The 19,425-nt window shown below is 41.5% G+C and overlaps 1 protein-coding gene across 1 annotated transcript in view; it reads right to left on the bottom strand.

The window, feature by feature from the left end:
- akap1b (A kinase (PRKA) anchor protein 1b) overlaps nt 1-19,425 on the bottom strand; it is a 73,448-nt gene that overhangs the window by 13,069 nt on the left and 40,954 nt on the right. Inside the window, exons 6-10 of the mRNA XM_077610669.1 lie at nt 16,241-16,418; nt 15,208-15,358; nt 10,254-10,321; nt 10,089-10,162; nt 5,013-5,078 (exon numbers count right to left, since the gene is read on the bottom strand). Coding sequence (XP_077466795.1) covers nt 5,013-5,078; nt 10,089-10,162; nt 10,254-10,321; nt 15,208-15,358; nt 16,241-16,418 — 537 coding nt within the window. The remainder of the gene's footprint in view (nt 1-5,012; nt 5,079-10,088; nt 10,163-10,253; nt 10,322-15,207; nt 15,359-16,240; nt 16,419-19,425) is intronic.

The raw sequence follows: 19,425 nt of genomic DNA, 5'->3' as shown, positions 1-19,425 counted from the left end.
AAGTTCTTTCGCATGGCGTACGCCAAACATTTTCAGCTGAGTTTTCAATGTTCGTCTAAAAGTTGACTGTTTCGCGTTCGTGTTCGCGGAAAAGAATACCATGCACTGTTAATTCATATAAAGCGGAGCTGTGTGTTTTTGTCTCACTCTCTGTAGATGAGGGTTCCCAGCGCTATCAACGAACACCGTAAGGCTAAGCTAATTCGCCTATAGTTTCATGTTTATCTTTTCTCTACTTTGAAATAAATGATCGTATCGACTGAATTGTCTTGCATTATGGCGTTTCGTCTTTGTCACCTTGCAGTTTCGTGCATGTCGTCTATTTATGCGCATATAAGGCGTAGCCTCTATTCAGTCATTTTTGCCGGACAAATGCGCTTAACCCGAGCGGGCATATTGAAGACTTACCAGTGCTGTATACTCCTACTTCCTTAGAACAACTAGTAGTGTATTTTTACACCTATAGGGCGCACTTAAGTCTAAAATTTTCTCTAAAATGGTCGATGCGCCCAATCATTTGGTGCGCCTTGTCTGTGCACAAAATTCAATTTTTGTATAGCCCTGACCGCATGATTGACTGGTTTTATTTCTTGCTGGCATGCTACTTATTGAGATCAACCCAGCGGACGTTCACATTACGGTAAATCCATTCAAAACATCCCAGGGGAGTGGCAAGTCTTTTGACTTCCGTGTGCTTGCAGCGCGTTTAACCATACTGAAAGAAACCGCATATTAGAGCTATACAGAGGAAATGCCTGACGTGAATGACAACAGCATGGGGGTGTGAACGCTTGGAAAATGGACTGAAGCCATGGATCGAACACAATTTAACAGCTTTGCTAATGGATGGCCAACATAGTTGTTGGATTTATTATGGGATGTTTCTATACGTTTTGTAAGCATTTTTAATAAGTAATAAAGGCTATAAATTAATTCATGATAATATTATAGATGCATGCATTTTAATTACTTTTGTATAAGTGTCTTTTATTTGAGACTGGGGCAAACTCGAGGTCACCCTGCTGGCTCCAGCTTGTTGACATAACACCTCACCCTCCAAGGACTGTTTACTGGGAGATATACCTCGCAACCCAGACACCCAGATGCAAGTTCGCAATGATCTACGAAGGACTCATAAATTGTTTTGTCTGGGACGCCGGCAGTTTACCTTATAAAGAAACTATTATGCTTATACTGCAAATTCTTACGCAGGTGTTTTGGTTTCGATCTAATAATGGCAATTGTTTTGAATCAGATTACATTAAATGTTTTCAGTTTGTCGCGACTAAATACGATGAAAAATATACTGCACGTCAGAATGCTTGTGAACGAAGCGGCGTTACGAGTATCCTCCTTGCAAGTTGTAACCAGATATATTGAAAGATGTCTTCCAATTTTAATTAAATATTACCAATAATGATTTAAGCGTATTAATCATTATTCCAACATTAGTAATTCGGTCAGGCAGCGTCGCACGAGTTACGTGACGATTTGGAATGAATTGTCAATGCCGATATAGCAGCGAGGAGAATCAAAGGCTTGGGAGTGATGCACAACGCGAGTTAAAATGGATTGTGGATGACTCGGCTCAAGTGTCGGCCAGCACTGTTGTTGGAGCTTTCGCCGGAGGTGGAATCATGTTCCCGGAATACACAACTCTGACTGACAGCGGAGCATAGCATGTTGAACGCCGAACTCTTTATATCAAACATGCTTATAAAGCCACTTCCCTCCCTCACCTGGCTGGATCAGATCATCTCTGCCTATCCCTCACCCCCGCATACACTCCACTCTGGAGGCTAACAAGGCCACAAATAAAGATAATAAAAGGAGGAACTGAACCGTTTCTTTGCCCACTTTGAGACTGACAAATCAGACCCAGTCTCAACACCCCCACCCCCACCCTGCGGCAATACACTGAAGTTTCAGGAACAGGAAGTGAGACTGGTAATGTGGTCTGTGAACACCAGGAAGGCTGCTGGCCCTGACGGAGTATCTGGGAAGGTGCTCAAAGCCTGTGCTGACAGCTGGCTGGAGTTTTCACAAAAATTTTCGATTGTTCCCTGCAACAATCCATCATTCCATACTGCCTGAAATCTGCCACCACATTATCCCTGTCCCCAAAAAGCCAACCATTGACAGCCTGATTGATTATAGGCCTGTTACACTCACGCCTGTGATCATGAAGTGCTTTGAAAAGTTGGTCGACCGCCATATCAGGAATACAATGACTCCCTTAGTTGACCCTCACCGGTTTGCTGATAAAGCAAACAGGTCCACTGAGGATGCTATCGCCATTGGTCTACACACAGCACTGAGCCACCTGGAGCACCATGGGAATTACGCGAGGATGCTTTTCATTGACTATAGCTCAGCCTTCAACACTATAATACCGGACATTCTGACTAAAACTCTCCCACCTTGGACTATCCTCTTCGATCTGCTGCTGGATTAAGAACTTCTTAACCAACCGACCACAAACTGTTAGACTTGGTCCCCACCTCTCTTCCTCCATTACACTGTCCCCTCAAGGCTGTGTACCGAGTCCTCTTCTGTACTCCCTGTACACACGACTTTACACCAACCCACCAGTCTGACACCATCAACAAATTTGCCGATGACACCACTGTGGTCGGACTCATCTCAGGCACAAATCTGGCCCTTATGGGAGAGTGGCAAGAAAAGGCCATTTCTCAAAGATATCCATAAATTCTCATTTAAGGTTTGCCACAAGCCTCCTGGGGGACATACCAAACGTGGAAGAAGGTGCTCTGGTCAGATGAAACAAATCAAACGTTTTGGCCACAATGCAAAACGATGTTTGGTGTGAAAGCAACACAGATCTTCACCCTGAACAGACCATTTTCATGGTTTGGGCCAGGTTTTCTTCAGCAGGCACAAGGATAAAAATGGATGGGAAGATGAATGGAGCCAAATCCGGGACTATTCTGGAAGAAAACCCATTTTAGTCTGCAAAACACCTGAGACTGGGGCAGAGATTTATCTTCCAACAGGACAATGATCCAAAACATAAAGCCAAATCTGTAATGGAATGGTTCACAAATAAACTTATTCAGGTGTGAGAATGGGCAAGTCAAAGTCCAGACGTGAATCCAATCAAGAATCTATGGGGAGAGCTGAAGACTGCAGTTCACAAAAACTCTCCATGAGTTGAGTTGAGTTTTGATTTATTTAATAAAGGGACAATACATATTCATGTTAATGAACATACATATGTAAATATGTAAGATTATAGCCAAAGTCTAATTTCCATATTTAGTCCCTTGTACAAGTTGAAAATAAAATCAATAAAGCAATATAGGACAAAAGACTAGTAGCACAGTTCAAGGCAGAGTTGTGATCACAATGTTGTTCATCCAACAGCCAGGCTTTAAGATGATTGGCTAAGAGGTTGAGAGATGGGAATTCACGTCTGGTAATCCATCTAAACCTCAGTGAGCAAGGACTTCAGTCTCTGGATGTGCAAAACGGATAGAGACATATCCGAAGCAACTTATAGCTGTAATTGCAGCATTGAGAGCATGCTGACCTACGCTGTGTCAGTGAAGCTGCACAGAAGCCGACAGGAAAAGACTGCAGACGGTGAGTAACACAGCTCAAAAGATCACCAGCTGTCCCCTACCTCTCCTGTCCACCATCTACAACTCCCGGGGCCTAAGAAGGGCAAATAGCATCATAAAAGGCAATCCACATCCTAGCTTCCACCTTTTTAACCTGCTGCCCTGGCAAGCGCTACCGGACCGTACCAGCCAAAACAAACAAACAGACAGTTTCTTCCGAAAAGCCGTCACCGTTATTTTGTTTTTGTTTATTGTATCAGTAATTTGCATATCAAAGGGTTTCATAACCTGAACATTTCATATTTAGAAGCATTCCTATGTAGAGATACCACAGCAAAATATTCACAAGTTGTGCCTATATTTCATTACAGCAGTGATGCAAAGACAAGTATATATTAAATCATTTATGAAATACAGACGCTCCCCTACTTACGAACGAGTTACGTTCCGAGCGATTGTTCATAAGTTGAATTTGTTTGTAAGTTGATTCAGTGCTATATTTTGTATTATAATTTATGTTTAAGGCCTATATTAGTATATTGAAGGTTTTATAAGTGCATTTGTATGTTTAAGGGTTGTATAAGTAACCAGCATTGGTTTGTACTGAAAAAAACATTTAATACAATGGAGAGAATACATACAGTACTGTATACATACATTAGAGAGAGAGAGAGATTTACTAGAAAGCACTGTATGGCATCATTCAATTGATTTGCAAACTTTGTGCAACGTTCAATATTTGCGTCCTGCTGCTCGATCTTTAGGTTTATAAATGGTACTGACGGTCGAACAATTCAAGTTGCATTCCCGTGCAACGCTCACCACTTTCTCACGTGCATCAAGCTTCTTTATTATTGCCACTCGTTTCAAATGAAATGGCTTGCCTCTTCCTTGCACCTCCCTCACTAAAAGCCTTTCGATTTTCACCAACCATATTGAATAATGGATGCACGAGATATTTAATGATAAAAATGAAAAAGGTTCTTTGCGCACTGGAGACACGTTCACGCACCCCGCATTGCAACGAACTGGGCAGAGGAAGGTAGATGCTGGGTGAGCTGAGCTCTCACAGCGCCAGGCGTCAGTATTAGCGGCGGAAAGAAGCACTACTCGGAAAAAGGTGCGCAATACAAAATCCAACTTACGAACATTTTTCGACATAAACGCAATTTGCAGACATGTTCGTTACCGCTGTTCGTAACTCGAATGTTCGTAAGTAGGGGAGCCTCTGTATATAGTATTCACAAAACTCGAGGTAAAATTGTGACTTGAATGTGTTTTACAATGCCTGCCATATGCCTAAAAATAGCTGTGAATCCCCTCACAATTAAGATTTATTGGCCAAATTTTATGTGCATCAAGTCAATTTCATTACCATCAATCACTTGTTTACTCAAATCGATTAAAAACAAGCACATTGTAGCATCTTACCTTCTCTCCCACCATGTTCCACAGATGAACTAATGGGAGGCCCGTGTTGTTGTCATAGTTTGAGACCTTTCAAATACAAAAAGACATATTAGCACTTAGTGAAAGTCAATTTACCCAGTAAGGTGTATAGTAAAGCATGAATTCTTTTGGGAAATCCTGTGGGTAACAGGATTCAAATGGGACTTTTCCAGTGAAAGAATAGAAAATCTGAATACAATTTTGAGTCCCGTCAAAAGAGTCCTGCAGGATGGGAGTCAATACTAAATTAATCCCATGATTGGGACGGAATAAGAATAAGAACCAATGTGAGCGGGCAGGAGGACATAAATGATTTTCACCCGTGTTTAAAAAAACTCCTCTTTCTTACGCAAACCAGTAAAGCTCTTCCTATTTAATCATGGACCTAGGGCAGGGGTCGGGAACCTTTTTGACAAAGAGAGCCATAAACAATTCATATTTTCAAACATTATTCCTTGAGAGCCATACTCAGAATTTAAAAGTAAAAATACATGAAAATGTGTGCATTTATTAATCATTTCACCACTTTGAAAGTAAAAAAAAGTCTCTGAATTCTTTTAAGAACATGTTTTCACTGTTGCTAATCAATGAGTATCAATGAGAGTATGCATGCAGAAGAGTGTAATGAAGAAAAATTATGATTCAAAAGCCACTGCGTTCGGGACTTAGGTGGTCTCTCACCAGCGGTTCCCATATTTTACCACACAGGTTAGCAGAGAGACATATACACCCATCAAAAGAGCCACATATGGCTCCCGAGCCATAGGTTCCCTACCCCTGACCTAGGGGAATGGGGTGGGTAGGGCAGTGAACTAAAGACAAAAACATGGGGTGCAAGATCGACGTCCGTGACAACGAAAGACAGAGACAGGGAACGCAACATGACAATCAAACCTACCTCTCTCGCCACCTCTCTCTCTCCATCCCTCCCTCCATCCATCCATCCATCTCTTCATCCATCCATCTCTTCATCCATCCATCTCTCCATCCATCCATCCATCCATCCATCCATCCATCCATCCATCTCTCCATCCAAATGTTTTTCCAATCCAACATCCTGTTTTTGGTGTTTTTTTCAGAGGGTTGGAACAAATTAATTTGTTTTTAGTTCATTTCTATGGGAAACGTTGATTTGAGATACGAGTAAATCAACACACGAGCTCAGTCCCAGAACGCATTAAGCTCTCAAGGTACTGTATGTTACTTTTTGAGCATAGGTGAATTAAAACAATTAAAAACATGTTTTTTTCAATGCAATATGCTATGGTAGGTGGATTTTTTTTTTTCAGAGTGTGGGAACTGATTAATTTGTATTTTGGTATTTTTTAATGGGAAAAATTGATTTGCGATGCGAGTATATTGAGATACGAGCTCGGTCCCAGAACGCCTCAAGCTCATATCACAAGGTATTACTGTATTTAAATCTTTTCACAAGCCAAGTTTGAGAGAGAGGGAATGCGAGTAGAGACATCTACCGTATTTTCACGACTATATGGCGCACCACATTTAAAGGCGCAGACTCAGTAACAAGTGGTATTTCTATATTTGACACACACACAAGACGCACCGCACGAATAAACGCAGCCAGGCATGGAAAAACATACACCAGCACAAACATATGCCATCTTAAACATACGGACACACGATCTCCATCTCTCCCTATCTCTCCCTCGCTACCCATCCCTCCATCTCTCCCTCTCTACCCATCCCTCCATCTCTCCCTCTCTACCCATCCCTCCATCTCTCCCTCTCTACCCATCCATCCATGTCTCCCTCTCTACCCATCCCTCCATGTCTCCCTCTCTACCCATCCCTCCATGTCTCCCTCTCTACCCATCCCTCCATGTCTCCCTCTCTACCCATCCCTCCATGTCTCCCTCTCTACCCATCCCTCCATGTCTCCCTCTCTACCCATCCCTCCATCTCTCCCTCTCTACCCATCCCTCCCTCTCTCCCTCTCTACCCATCCCTCCATCTCTCCCTCTCTACCCATCCCTCCATCTCTCCCTCTCTACCCATCCCTCCATCTCTCCCTCTCTACCCATCCCTCCATCCCTCCCTCTCTACCCATCCCTCCATCTCTCCCTCTCTACCCATCCCTCCATCTCTCCCTCTCTACCCATCCCTCCATCTCTCCCTCTCTACCCATCCCTCCATCTCTCCCTCTCTACCCATCCCTCCATCTCTCCCTCTCTACCCATCCCTCCATCTCTCCCTCTCTACCCATCCCTCCATCTCTCCCTCTCTACCCATCCCTCCATCTCTCCCTCTCTACCCATCCCTCCCTCTCTCCCCATCCCCCCCATCTCTCTGCCCATCTCTCTGCCCATCTCTCTGCCCATCTCTCTGCCCATCTCTCTGCCCATCTCTCTGCCCATCTCTCTCTGCCCATCTCTCTGCCCATCTCTCTGCCCATCTCTTGTGAATTAAAACAATTAAAAACATGTTTTTTTCCAATGCAATATGCTATGGTAGGTGTTTTTTTTCAGAGTGTGGGAACTGATTAATTTGTATTTTGTTATTTTTTAATGGGAAAAATTGATTTGAGATGAGAGTATATTGAGATACGAGCTCGGTCCCAGAACGCCTCAAGCTCGTATCATAAGGTATTACAGTGGTACCTCGTCATACGACCGCTCGTCATACAATATTCTCGTCTTACGACGGAAATTTCGATCGGTAGCAACTCTATCATAGGCGCCGTTCAAAGCGGATGTGACCACAGATGCTACAAGCTAAAAGGGAGCCGCTAGCCAGCACCCCCGAAGCTCCCATGAGCAGCGGAGCGATCGCTGATAAAGGACTGCTGCTCGTTGGCAAGTGGCCGTGCGTTATCCGATTGTGAGGACATTTGTGTGCATCATTTTCGGAATATTTTGACGGGAATAGTACAACAGCAAACAGCCCATCAATAGCGAACGTGAGGGTGGAGTGTTTGTTCCGTTTACGAGTGCGTTGTATGGGGGAAAAAAACCGAAGCCCCCCCGCCCCTTTTGTGCCCTCGGCGAAATCCGCCCAATTTTAGTTAGATTAAACACATTTTATTTCTATTAAACCACTAGTTATGTGTTACTTTGTTAATAGATGGGGAATTAGAAGAAATAAAACATTTTTTCCAATCCAATATCCTGTTTTTGGTGTTTTTTCGGAGGGCTGGAACGAATTAATTTGTTTTGCATTCATTTCAATGGGAAACGTCCGCTCGAGTTACGAGAACCTCGTCATACGATCTCAGTCTCAGAACGGATTACGATCGTATGTCGAGGTACCACTGTACTGTATTTAAATCTTTTCACAAGCCAAGTTTGAGAGAGGGAATGTGAGTAGAGACATCTACCGTATTTTCACGACTATATAGCGCACCGCATTTAAAGGCGCAGTCTCAGTAACAAGTGCTATTTCTGTATTTGACACACACGACGCACCGCACTAATAAACGCAGCCAGGCATGGCAAAACATACGCCAGCTTAAACATACGGACACACGTTTTTAAAAAGGCAACGGAAGCAAAACTAAGTTCGGTTGTACTTTATTTAGCCATTTTACAATGTACTCACGTTTTTTGATCAATCATCACCCACAAATCCATCAAAGTCCTCATTTTCTGTGTCCGAATTGAACAATTGTCCAAACGATTCATCAAAAACGCCAGGTTCCCTCTCTTCGTTGTCAGAGTCACTTACATTGCCATGTGGCTCGACAGAAATGATGCCGGCTTTGGCAAAAGCTCGAACAACAGTGCCAGCAGACACATTAGTCCAAGCGGCCACAATCCATTCGCAAATAGTGGCGTAACTAGCCCGGCGCTGCCTGCCACCCTTCGTAAAGCTGTGTTCGCCACCTATCATCCATTGTTCCCATGCCGCTCGCAACTTTGCTTTGAACGCCCGGTTGATGGCAATGTCCAGTGGTTGGAGTTCTTTAGTTAAGTCTCCGGGAATGACGGCAAGCTCAGAGTTCATTTTCGTGACTTGGTTTTTCACCGCTGCTGTGAGATGGGCAATGGGCACGCATGGAGTCGCAAATCAACTCATTTTTATTCTTCTTGACTTGGTGAAGCTCGTTCTCCTGCTTCCTCCATTTGCGAACCATGGATTCGTTGATCTAAAATTCCCTCACGGCTGCTCTTCCCTGCATAATTGATGGCTCGAAGTTTGAACTGAGCTTCGTAAGCGTGTCTATTTGTATTATTCATTTTCGGGGGCCTTAGAAACCAAACCGAAATTGTTTTGCAATAAACATGCCCACACTATATACGGGTACCTGGTAGGGGCATGGCTTTAGCGTGTTCTTACACACACCCCCTCCGCATGGCTGACCCCGCCTACGTCCGCCGTCTCTCTATATAAGAAGCGTGTCGGCAAGAAGTGCTCTCAGTCAGGCTTTCGAGCATACACACGGCGCTCCGCATTATAAGGCGCCCTGTCTATTTTGGAGAAAAATTAAGACTTTTTGCTGCGCCTTATGGTCGTGAAAATACGGTACTCTTGATTCATGCTCTAATTTAGGGACAAAATATGCCTGGACATATGAATAAATAAAAATCAGCTGATAGATAACTCACGATTATCACATCTTTTTTCTTTCAAATTCCAAACTTCTTTGAATAAGTAAATGATTTACGTTTCTCGTTATTCAATCTTGAAAGTAACTACCTTACCTTTCTTCAAAAGAAAAGAGAATATAAAATATGATGATTTTGAAAACTGTTTTTGTTCTGTTGTGCAATGAAGACAAGACAACTCCCTACACTACGAAAAGTAATGAATAAAAAACCTGCAGACATTTTAACAGATATCTTCATTTTTGTAAATTTGCCTTCAAACCAAAAGTTGCTGTGCAATATGAAAAAAATCATTGATAACCATACTATTTTCAGCCTCACAAAGAGAAATGTAAATATACCTTGTGTGGTCATTTAAAAAAAGCTGTCACATCACGAGTTCTTTGTGGTGTTTGGGTGGTGTAATTGCAGTTTAAATTTATAGAATATTATCAAAAGTTTTTATTATTTCTGACAAAAATATTTGATGTTAAATATTGTTTTATCGCCTTACTTGAGCAAGCAATGCCATTCCTCTTGTCATCTCTTCTAATGCTGTTGTGGCTTCAGATGAAAACTGATCCTCTCCTGATATATTTCATACAGTAACATTAGAAAATCAATGCAATTTGTTGTTAAATAGATTAGATATTATGTATTAAGTTGTGCGTCAGTTTACCTGGGAGAGGAGAGATGTTGTCAAGCAATACTTCAGCCCCTTGAAATGGTAATGTTACAAAATCAGACCTAGGAAAAACAGATTGAATCTTGTTACATACAACTTCATTTGTGTGTAAGCATTACAACAACAAGCAGAGTTCATATCTTGCTAATAGTCCTGCAGCCCTGAAACAATGTTTATTTAGGCCAGCTTCCTGCTGTAGAGCTTTTTGTTTCAAATCTCTGTGAATAAGCAAATTACTTTCCTCCTTATTCAAATATGAAAGTAACTATATGTTACTTTACAAGAACAGAGAATATGAAATATGACTTTGAAAGTATTTCTGTTGTGCAATGAAGAGAAGACAACTCCCTCCTTACACTATGAAAAGTAAAGAATAAAACTTGAAATTACTAGAAATTTTGACAGGTGTCTTTATTTTTATAAATTTACCTTCAAATCAAAAGTTGCTGTGCAATATGAAATAAATTAAATAATCAACAGAAGACATCACCATTGGAAAGCAGATTATTTTCAGCCTCACAAAAAGAAAGAGTAAATTTACCTCCCAGAAAAGTTGGATGAAATTAACCCAAGAGAAGTTTTAGATTTTCAGAATATTTACATAAAATGGGAAAAAATCTTTATCAAGTAGGAAAAATATTACAAGATGTCCTCAAATGAAGATAGTGGGTTAGCCTCTATAGGTAGCCAACATGCTAAAAACACGTTTCCTCGTCATCTTATCCTGAGTGTTGGTCTGGAATTAGCGTTCATCTTGCAACAGCGTTCTCTGTGGTGGTCAGGTGGTGAAATTGAAGTTTAAAAGTATCAAATTTTTATCGCAAGTTTCAATATTATCATTGACACAAATTAGTTCATGACAATTATCGTTATCGTTTTATCTCCCAGCTCTAGCAAGGGTTTAATTTTCTTACAATGCAGCAATTAGACAACACTTGCTTGTTTAATTCTAGCTGTGGTGATCTGGCACCAGTTCAAGCACCCCTCACAAACTTCGTCAGGTCAGAATAAGCGATAAGGAAGAAAGATAGATTAAAGTTTATGCTCACAGACAGCGCAAAGAGTTGAGACCTCACACTACGTTTCTGACATTTATTTTTTAATGGCTGTATTTGATTTTGTCATGTGATTTACAAGTAGCTGGATGTGAAGTGGCATGATATTCAGTGGAGGAAATACACATTTGTTTCCCTGGTGATTTGGAAAAATTTCAAGATAAAAATTAAGTCATATTTTTATTTTATGTTTTACTTTTAGCAGTGGTAGGAAGAATATATTTTCTTGATAAGGAAACAAATAAAAAATATTAATATTTCATAGATGGACAAGAGTATTCGATATACTAGCAAAACTCTTGCTGCCTTGGTTGGTATTTATTTACCATTCGGTAAATTCTGTGTGAATTGCGCCCAAGATGCATGCATCCAATCCAGCCGGGACTGTATGCATTTCTCTTTTTCTGAGGGATGTGTTATGATGCTTCAGCCACCGGTTTGAACTTAAACGGTACAATCTCATGTTTATGGGACTGATGTCAAACTTTCAAATTTGTATTCCAATTTTCAATTTTGTCTATAATCCTTATAAAGTATGATTTACGGGTGTGTGTATGTTAAGATTCTCTCGCTAAGTTTGTTCAAACCGTGCAACGTTTTATGGTGGCCAGAAACGGCTGTCGGATCCTAATAGACGAGTGATTGAATTTCTTCACCTTCTCTAAGTGTGTAAACTCATATTTTATTTGTTAAAGCCGAAAGCAGAGTTGATGTATGAATCGTTATTTTTACATGTGCCCTAAACGCACAGCATGCCTGATTGGTCGTAACGTCGGATGCCTTTCCACATCATTTACAAACGTCATTTTCAGAAGAATTTCCACCAGCGAGTTTCCCGATGCTCCCCGAAACACTCTTTTCCCCTGTCGTTACGGGAAGACTCGGCGAGACACGATGCTGCTGGCTGCACTGACCCAATTTAGTTTTAAGGTACGACGCCTTTCCACGTCATTTTCGGAAGAATTTGTGCCGGCGAGTTTCTAGGTGCTCCCCGGAACACTTTTTCTGTTGTGACGCGAGTTATAAAACATCCACCCATCCATAAATCATGCTCTATCTATTCTATAATCCTTATAAAGCGTGATATATGGATGGATGTTTGTGTGTACCCCTGGAAAACACACTGGAGTGCTTCTTAGTCATTTCCACCTGAAGTTAGAACTACGCAACAGCACCTCAATTGAGTTTTTATTTTCGTCATATTTTCACTTTGGTTTACAATGTTTTACCAAAAATAACATCCAAACATTGCTTAAATAGGTAAAATTTGTCATACATTCATTTTTTGCTAACCTCACATACGTTTGGACCGTCACTTTTAGCCATCTCATTTCATTATCTGATCCACTATTATCCTCATTAGGGTCGCGGGAGGTGCTGGAGCCTATCCCAGCTGACTCCAGGCCAGAGGCGGGGACACCCTGAATCGGTGGCCGGCCAATCGCAAGGCATAAGGATTCGGACAACCATGCACACACAGATCCATACCTAGCGGCAATTTATAGTGTCCAATCAGCCTACGATGCATGTTTTTTGGAATGTGGGAGGAAACCAGAGTACCCGGAAGAAACCCACACAGGAGAACATGCAATCTCCACACAGATGGACATGAGAACTTGGACTAAAACTCCCATTTACCATATTTACTCGCATATAAGCCGCTCCCTTAAAAATTTTGAATTTTACAGTTTATCGCGTATAAGCCGTCCCTGATTCTCAATTTTCACTTCCATATTCATGTTTTTAATAGGGAGTACATATAAAATGTCAAAATCCGCACTGAAACTCGCAAGCTGGAGACAGATGAAAAATGGTGGAAGTCAGGGCACAGCTTATTCGGTGCTGAAATGGGTGGTAATCATTGCAGAATAAGCTAAAATTTCACTTTAGAAGAATGACACGACGAATAATAAAAAGCCGAGAAGTACGTCGTGCCGTTTCTTCAGATTACATTTCGTATTGTGCACAGAAAGACTACGCCCTCTTCCGACATTGTATAGATTTTGAATCTCATCTCATCTTCTTCCGCTTTAGCCGAAGTCGGGTCGCGGGGGCAGCAGACTTCCCTCTCCCCAGCCACTTCATCCAGCTCTTCTGGGAGGACCCCAAGGAGTTCCCGGGCTAGCCGGGAGACAGTCTCCCCAGCGTGTCCTAGATCGGCCCCGTGGCCGCCTCCCGGTGGGACGTGCCCGGAACACCTACCGAGGGAAGCGTCCAGGGGGCATTCTGATCAAATGCCCGAGCCAACTCATCTGGCTCCTTTTGATCCGGAGGAGCAGCGGCTCTACTCCGAGCCCCTCCTGGATGACCGAACTTCTCACCTTATCTCTAAGGGAGAGTCCAGACATCCTGCGGAGGAAACTCATTTCAGCCGCTGGTATCCGGGATCTCGATCTTTCGGTCACGACCCATAGCTCGTGACCATAGATGAGGGTGGGATTTTGAATTGCCGTTGAAAATGCCGCATAAAGCGTCTTGCGTCATTTAATGCATCATAAATGAATCTACCGTGCGTTACATCAAGGAAGAAGCAAACATTCAGTAACCACGAGGAATAAAATCATCCTTAAGATGAAGAATGCCCTATTGGTTTGAATCTCGGACTGCAAGGAGAAGATAATTCCTCTGGATACCAACATGATTAGAACCAAAGCCAAAACCTTTTACGATAGCTTAGCTCCTGACAATGACAATAAAGATGAACCTCAGCCTCGTTCCAGTACCGCGAGTGAGCCTTCACGGCAGACCAAGAAGCAGCGTAATGGTTGGCTGAGGAAGAGTAGGAAGAGTTCTGTCACATAATTCAAGAGAATGGTTGTTTATCTTTCGAAGCAAGTTTTAAACATGGATGAGCTGGCCTTTTTTGGAAGAGGATGCCTTCACGGACATTCTTATTCAAAGATCAACTGAACGTGCAGATCATCATCATGTGTGGGAATGCTGCTGGCTTCATAGTAGAGCCAGCCTTAATCTACAAGTTCGACCGTCCTCATGCTTTAAAAAAACAAGAACAAAGCCTTGGTGCTTGTCTACTGATGAACAACTGGAAAGCCTGGATCACGAAAACCTTCACAAAGGACTGGTTCTTAAAATGTTACATCCCAAATGCGAAGCTGTACCTCGCTGAAAGGGGGCTGCCCTTCAAGGTCTGAACTGTGCGAGAAGACTTGAACTAAAACTCTCATTAACCCATTATTTTTTTATTGAAATCAGGCGGAGGGGAACTATTTTCGCTGTGAGCACAGTATTTCAAGTATTTGCATTTTTTTATAGATTTTTCAGATATGAATATATTAGTCTTTTTATACATTGTAGAATTTAAATACAGTTCATGATAATTGTACTTGTATTTTTGTATAGGGACGAAAACATGTAGTAAAAAATCCCCTTCGCAGCCGTTATAATGGGAGACCTATAACCTGTCTCCGTCCGCCAGATGGCGTGCGAGAGCCCGTTCTACCAGGGTCCAAAGAAGGTAAATTTATATCCTTCTTCTCAGGGGATATAATATACCTTCATTTACAAAAGTCAGCCCTCTCCAAATAGTCTTTGGCAAGTTTAAAGGGGAGGGTGAAATTTAAAAAGTTGCTCCAGAGAAACGTTAGTGGGGCAGCCGCTCACTCAAGTCCGCCCAGGGAGCACTATCCTCGGATAGGCTCCACAGCTTGCACCGCCGACATTGGCTGGTGCTCACACTTCGAAAAATTAACTCAAGAAAAATGAAATCAATTGTTTGGTGTATCTGAGGATGATGAAGAATCAGGCTTTGAAAAATGTTATATTATGATGAATTAGAAATTAAGGATTGAAAATTCCATTTGAGAATTGTATTCATACTGGTAATTTGTTTAACCCAGACCACTAAAAAAAGAACCGCTTGCATACAGCCTTACCTTATTTGTCGTAATGAGTCGATCTTAACTCGGTCATAGCCGCCATAATCGACGTATCTTATTTCCACTTCATTTGATTCATTGTAAAAGGTGATGACCTGAGCTCTCCACCAGGCCCCTTCAACAGCTGGAGCAGCACATATTACACCAACTATATTACAATAAACAGACCATGTATCAGAAGTGCAAAAGTTTCTAAACAAAACTACAAGTTAATGCTGTTTTAGGGGTTTTGAAACAGCATGGGCAGGGGGGAAAAGTGTTACCCCAATCATTACATCTATCTGAATCAAGAGTGAACAAGTTACAATACTTTCCACAGGGTTCCTGTTTGTAACTACAAAACCTGATAAAGCCATTTTTTGTTTGTCTGATAATTACAGTGTTAAAATTGTTCAAAAAGGCATTTTTTTTAAAATTTCTTTTATTTATTAAGCTTTTGTGTTGAGCAGTAAGCACAAACGAACACAATAGCTGAGACTGAAGGTTTATTCACACAGAAACTTCATAATTCGCTTTCTTTGTTCCGAACCAAAATAAAATGGATCCTTTTTGTTTCGGTATGGTTCCTGTTCACACTGCAATCCTTGCAATTGTACCAGGACCTGAACAAAAATGTCCAAACATCATTCAATAACTGGACAAAATGGTTTAGGCGGGGTAACACGGAAGTAAGAAATCATGGAGCTGTGATGCTAAACAAAGAACATTTTCATAATGCCTGTGGCTAAGGAACCCTGTTACATGCAAGCTGGTGTGTGATTTCAGATCTGGTTGCACCACGCATCAGACACAAACCGAGACTACCACCCCGGGAAGATATCAGATCGGCAGTTTACCCCACACCAGAGTTCTCTGGTTTGTATTGTGTTTCACACCAACCCAAAAGGTGCGCACCAAAAACGTTTTCGGTTTACTCCGAACTAAACAGCGCATGCGTAAATATACCCAAAGAAATGAGCAGTTCACGTTAGACTGTCTGAGCATCATTACAACCATTGGACATAACTCTTTTTATAAACGATTATCTTACCTTCAGCTGGAGAAGGAAGGCTGGGGGTGCCTGGCTGAGAGTAGCACAAGAACATCTGCTGGTCAAGACTTCTTAGAGCATGATAAGTAGGATGTGTGTGCTGCTGGACAAAGACGTGCCCAGCAGATACAATATTCACCACAATCACTTCAACCGTCACACCACTAGGCAGCAGAAGCTAGATAATAAATGACAACAATGTTTTAGGAGAGACATTAACGAACACGTGCAAATGGACCTGCCGCGATAAAATTTAGTGGGCAATAAATTGTCATAAATTTTGCAGATATTCTATTGTCAATTTATTTTAAAAAAAATTAAACACTAATATGGGAGTTTTTAATAAACCTCCAATTCAAATGTAATGAATGGCAATTCTTAAATAAAACAAACTAGTATATTAATTATAATTAGGAAATATTATCTAATCAATGCATAACATGTCATTTTAAAGCTAGTTTAGCGTTAAATATGAAATACGTGAAAAAATCATTTTGGTTCTCTGTTGATTAGAGCCCAACGAAAGCCTTGATTTGCACATATTACCAAGTTTGAAGCCAAATTATTACTTTTTTTTGCCAGATTCTTCAGTCTCTTGAAAGCTCCCTGTGTGTAGAATCTGAACAATGTTGAAGTAACTGCACACATCTACATTTCTTTAGAACATGACTTGCTCTCATTTTGAAATGTTCAACGGAAGTGTTTTTACAATGCGTGCAAGAAGACTTTTCTTCTGGCACACGGCATGGCCGTTGTACATTCCTCTTTTGTGTTGCTTACAAATGCAGTTTTCATGTGTCACCTTGTATCCGTAGAGATTGCGTTTTGAAGACTACCGTTTTATAACAAGCCAATGTGTTCAGTACATTGTATTTCACCATTAGTAGTGCCCAATAATGCCTAAGGTAGATGTGTTTTTTTTTTTTATTTGGACGTCTGAACTTGTTTTGATGACCAATAAACTTCTATTAACGGAACTGTTGTCATATGCATTCAAAGGGCGAAGTTTAAACACGTGTGCCAAGAGCACACGCAGAAACTTTGCGATAATTCGCAACCGTGAAAATTACTGATCACATTTTTATTTACCGTGCGATAAATGGATTTATTGCATATTGCAAAACTCGCCAAGACCAAGGATGTTTTGGCTGTTATGTGGCCAGCCACAATATATTAAACTGTCACAAAACTAAGTTTGTAACATTTAATTAAGGTCTGCTGAAATCAAGTCTTGAATGTACAGTTCTGGAAGTAACAAGGCTTGGATGTGGCGAGAAAAGATGAATGTAACATTCGAAAAAAATGTGACCACTTCGCTTTCATTCAACCGCATACAGTGGGGCAAATAAGTATTTAGTCAACCACCAATTGTGAAAATTATCCTACTTGAAAAGATTAGAGGCCTGTAAGTGTCAACATGGGAAAACCTCAACCATGAGACGGAATGTGGAGAAAAAAAACTGAAAATCACATTGATTTTTAAAGAATGGATTTGCAAATCATGGTGGAAAACAAGTATTTGGTCAATACCAAAAGTTTATTTCAATATTTGTTGTGTACCCTTTGTTGGCAATAACGGAGGCCAAACGTTTTCTGTAACTCTTCACAAGCTTTTCATACACTGTTGCTGGTATTTTGGCCCATTCCTCCATGCAGATTTGCTCTGGAGCAGTGATGTTTTGGGGCTGTCGTTGGGCAACACGGACTTCCAACTCTCTCCACAGATTTTCAATGGGGTTGAGATCTGGAGGCTAGCTTGGCCACTCCAGGACCTTGAAATGCTTCTTAAGAAGCCACTCCTTTGTTGCCCTGCCTTTGTGTTTGGGATCGTTGTCATGCTGAAAGTCTCAGCCACATCTCATCTTCAATGTCCTTGCTGATGGAAGGAGATTTTCATTCAAAATCTCTCGATACATGGCCCTGTTCATTATTTCCTTTACACAGATCAGTCATCCTGGTCCCTTTGCAGAAAAACAGCCCCAAAGCATGATGTTTCCACCCTCATGCTTCACAGTGGGTATGGTGTCCTTTGGATGCAATTCAGTATTCTTTCTCCTCCAAACACGAGAACCTGTGTTTCTACCAAAAAGTACTATTTTGGTTTCATCTGACCATAACACATTCTCCCAGGCTTTTGGACCATCCAAATGCTCTCTAGCGAACAACAGACGGGCCTGGATGTGTAATGGCTTCAGAATGGGGACACGTCTGGAAGTGCAGGATTTGAGTCCCTGGCGGCGCATTGTGTTACTGATAGTAGCCTTAGTTCCTGTAGTCCCAGCTCTCTGTAGGTCATTCACTAGGTCCCCCCATGTGGTTCTGGGATGTTTCTGGGGGCGGGGGGACACCCTGAATTTGTGGCCAGCCAATCGCAGGGCACAAGGAGACGAACAACCAACCATTCATGCTCAATCCTCATACCAAAGGGCAATTTAGAGGGTCCAACCAGTCTAACATGCATGTGTTTGCAATATGGGAGGAAACCGAAGTACCCGGAGGGAACCTATGCAGGCCTGGAGAGAACATGCAAATTCCAAACAGGTGGACCACCCTGGATTCGAACCCAGACATTTATTTACTTGCATCTTAGCCGCCCACGCAAAAATAACGCACCCTGAAAATTGCCTTAAAATTGTTGAATTTTACAATTTCTCGCGTATAAGCCCCCTGATTCCCAATTTTCACCTCCATATTTATGGTTTTAATAGGGAGTACAAATGTGTTACTTTGAAGGGAAAATCTTAAGAAAAATCATCACACGTGGTATTTCTGAGATACTGTATGAATCAAAAGCACATTAGGGTCAATATCATATGGAAGTTAATATGCCTGTCTTTGTAAATGCAAAATATCAAATTATTCAATTTTTAAAAAAGGCTATCTTGATGAGAACCTGATGCTTTCTAATTACAGAAATTAATTTTTTTTACGTCTATGAATGAAATTCAAGAAAAAAAACGTACGTATCTTGCATAAAACATGAAAAAACTCACGTTCCCGTCACTGCTCGCTCGGGGCGCGGCCATCTTACAGAGGGCGCTGCTGTCTAAACACAGTTAAATGTGCTCTGACTGGCCAGACGCGAGTAGCCTTGATCTTTAAATAAAACAAAATTCAACTTTGATGTTTTTTTAATTTATTTCTTTTTCAAAAGTGACAACTATTGGAGTACCGTAATTACTCGA

This window comes from Stigmatopora argus, chromosome 10 (genome assembly GCF_051989625.1).
Source record: "Stigmatopora argus isolate UIUO_Sarg chromosome 10, RoL_Sarg_1.0, whole genome shotgun sequence".
NCBI classification, from domain to species: Eukaryota; Metazoa; Chordata; class Actinopteri; order Syngnathiformes; family Syngnathidae; genus Stigmatopora; species Stigmatopora argus.
The sequence above is the reverse complement of the archived record's forward strand: the minus strand, read 5'-3'. Positions and strand labels throughout refer to the sequence as shown.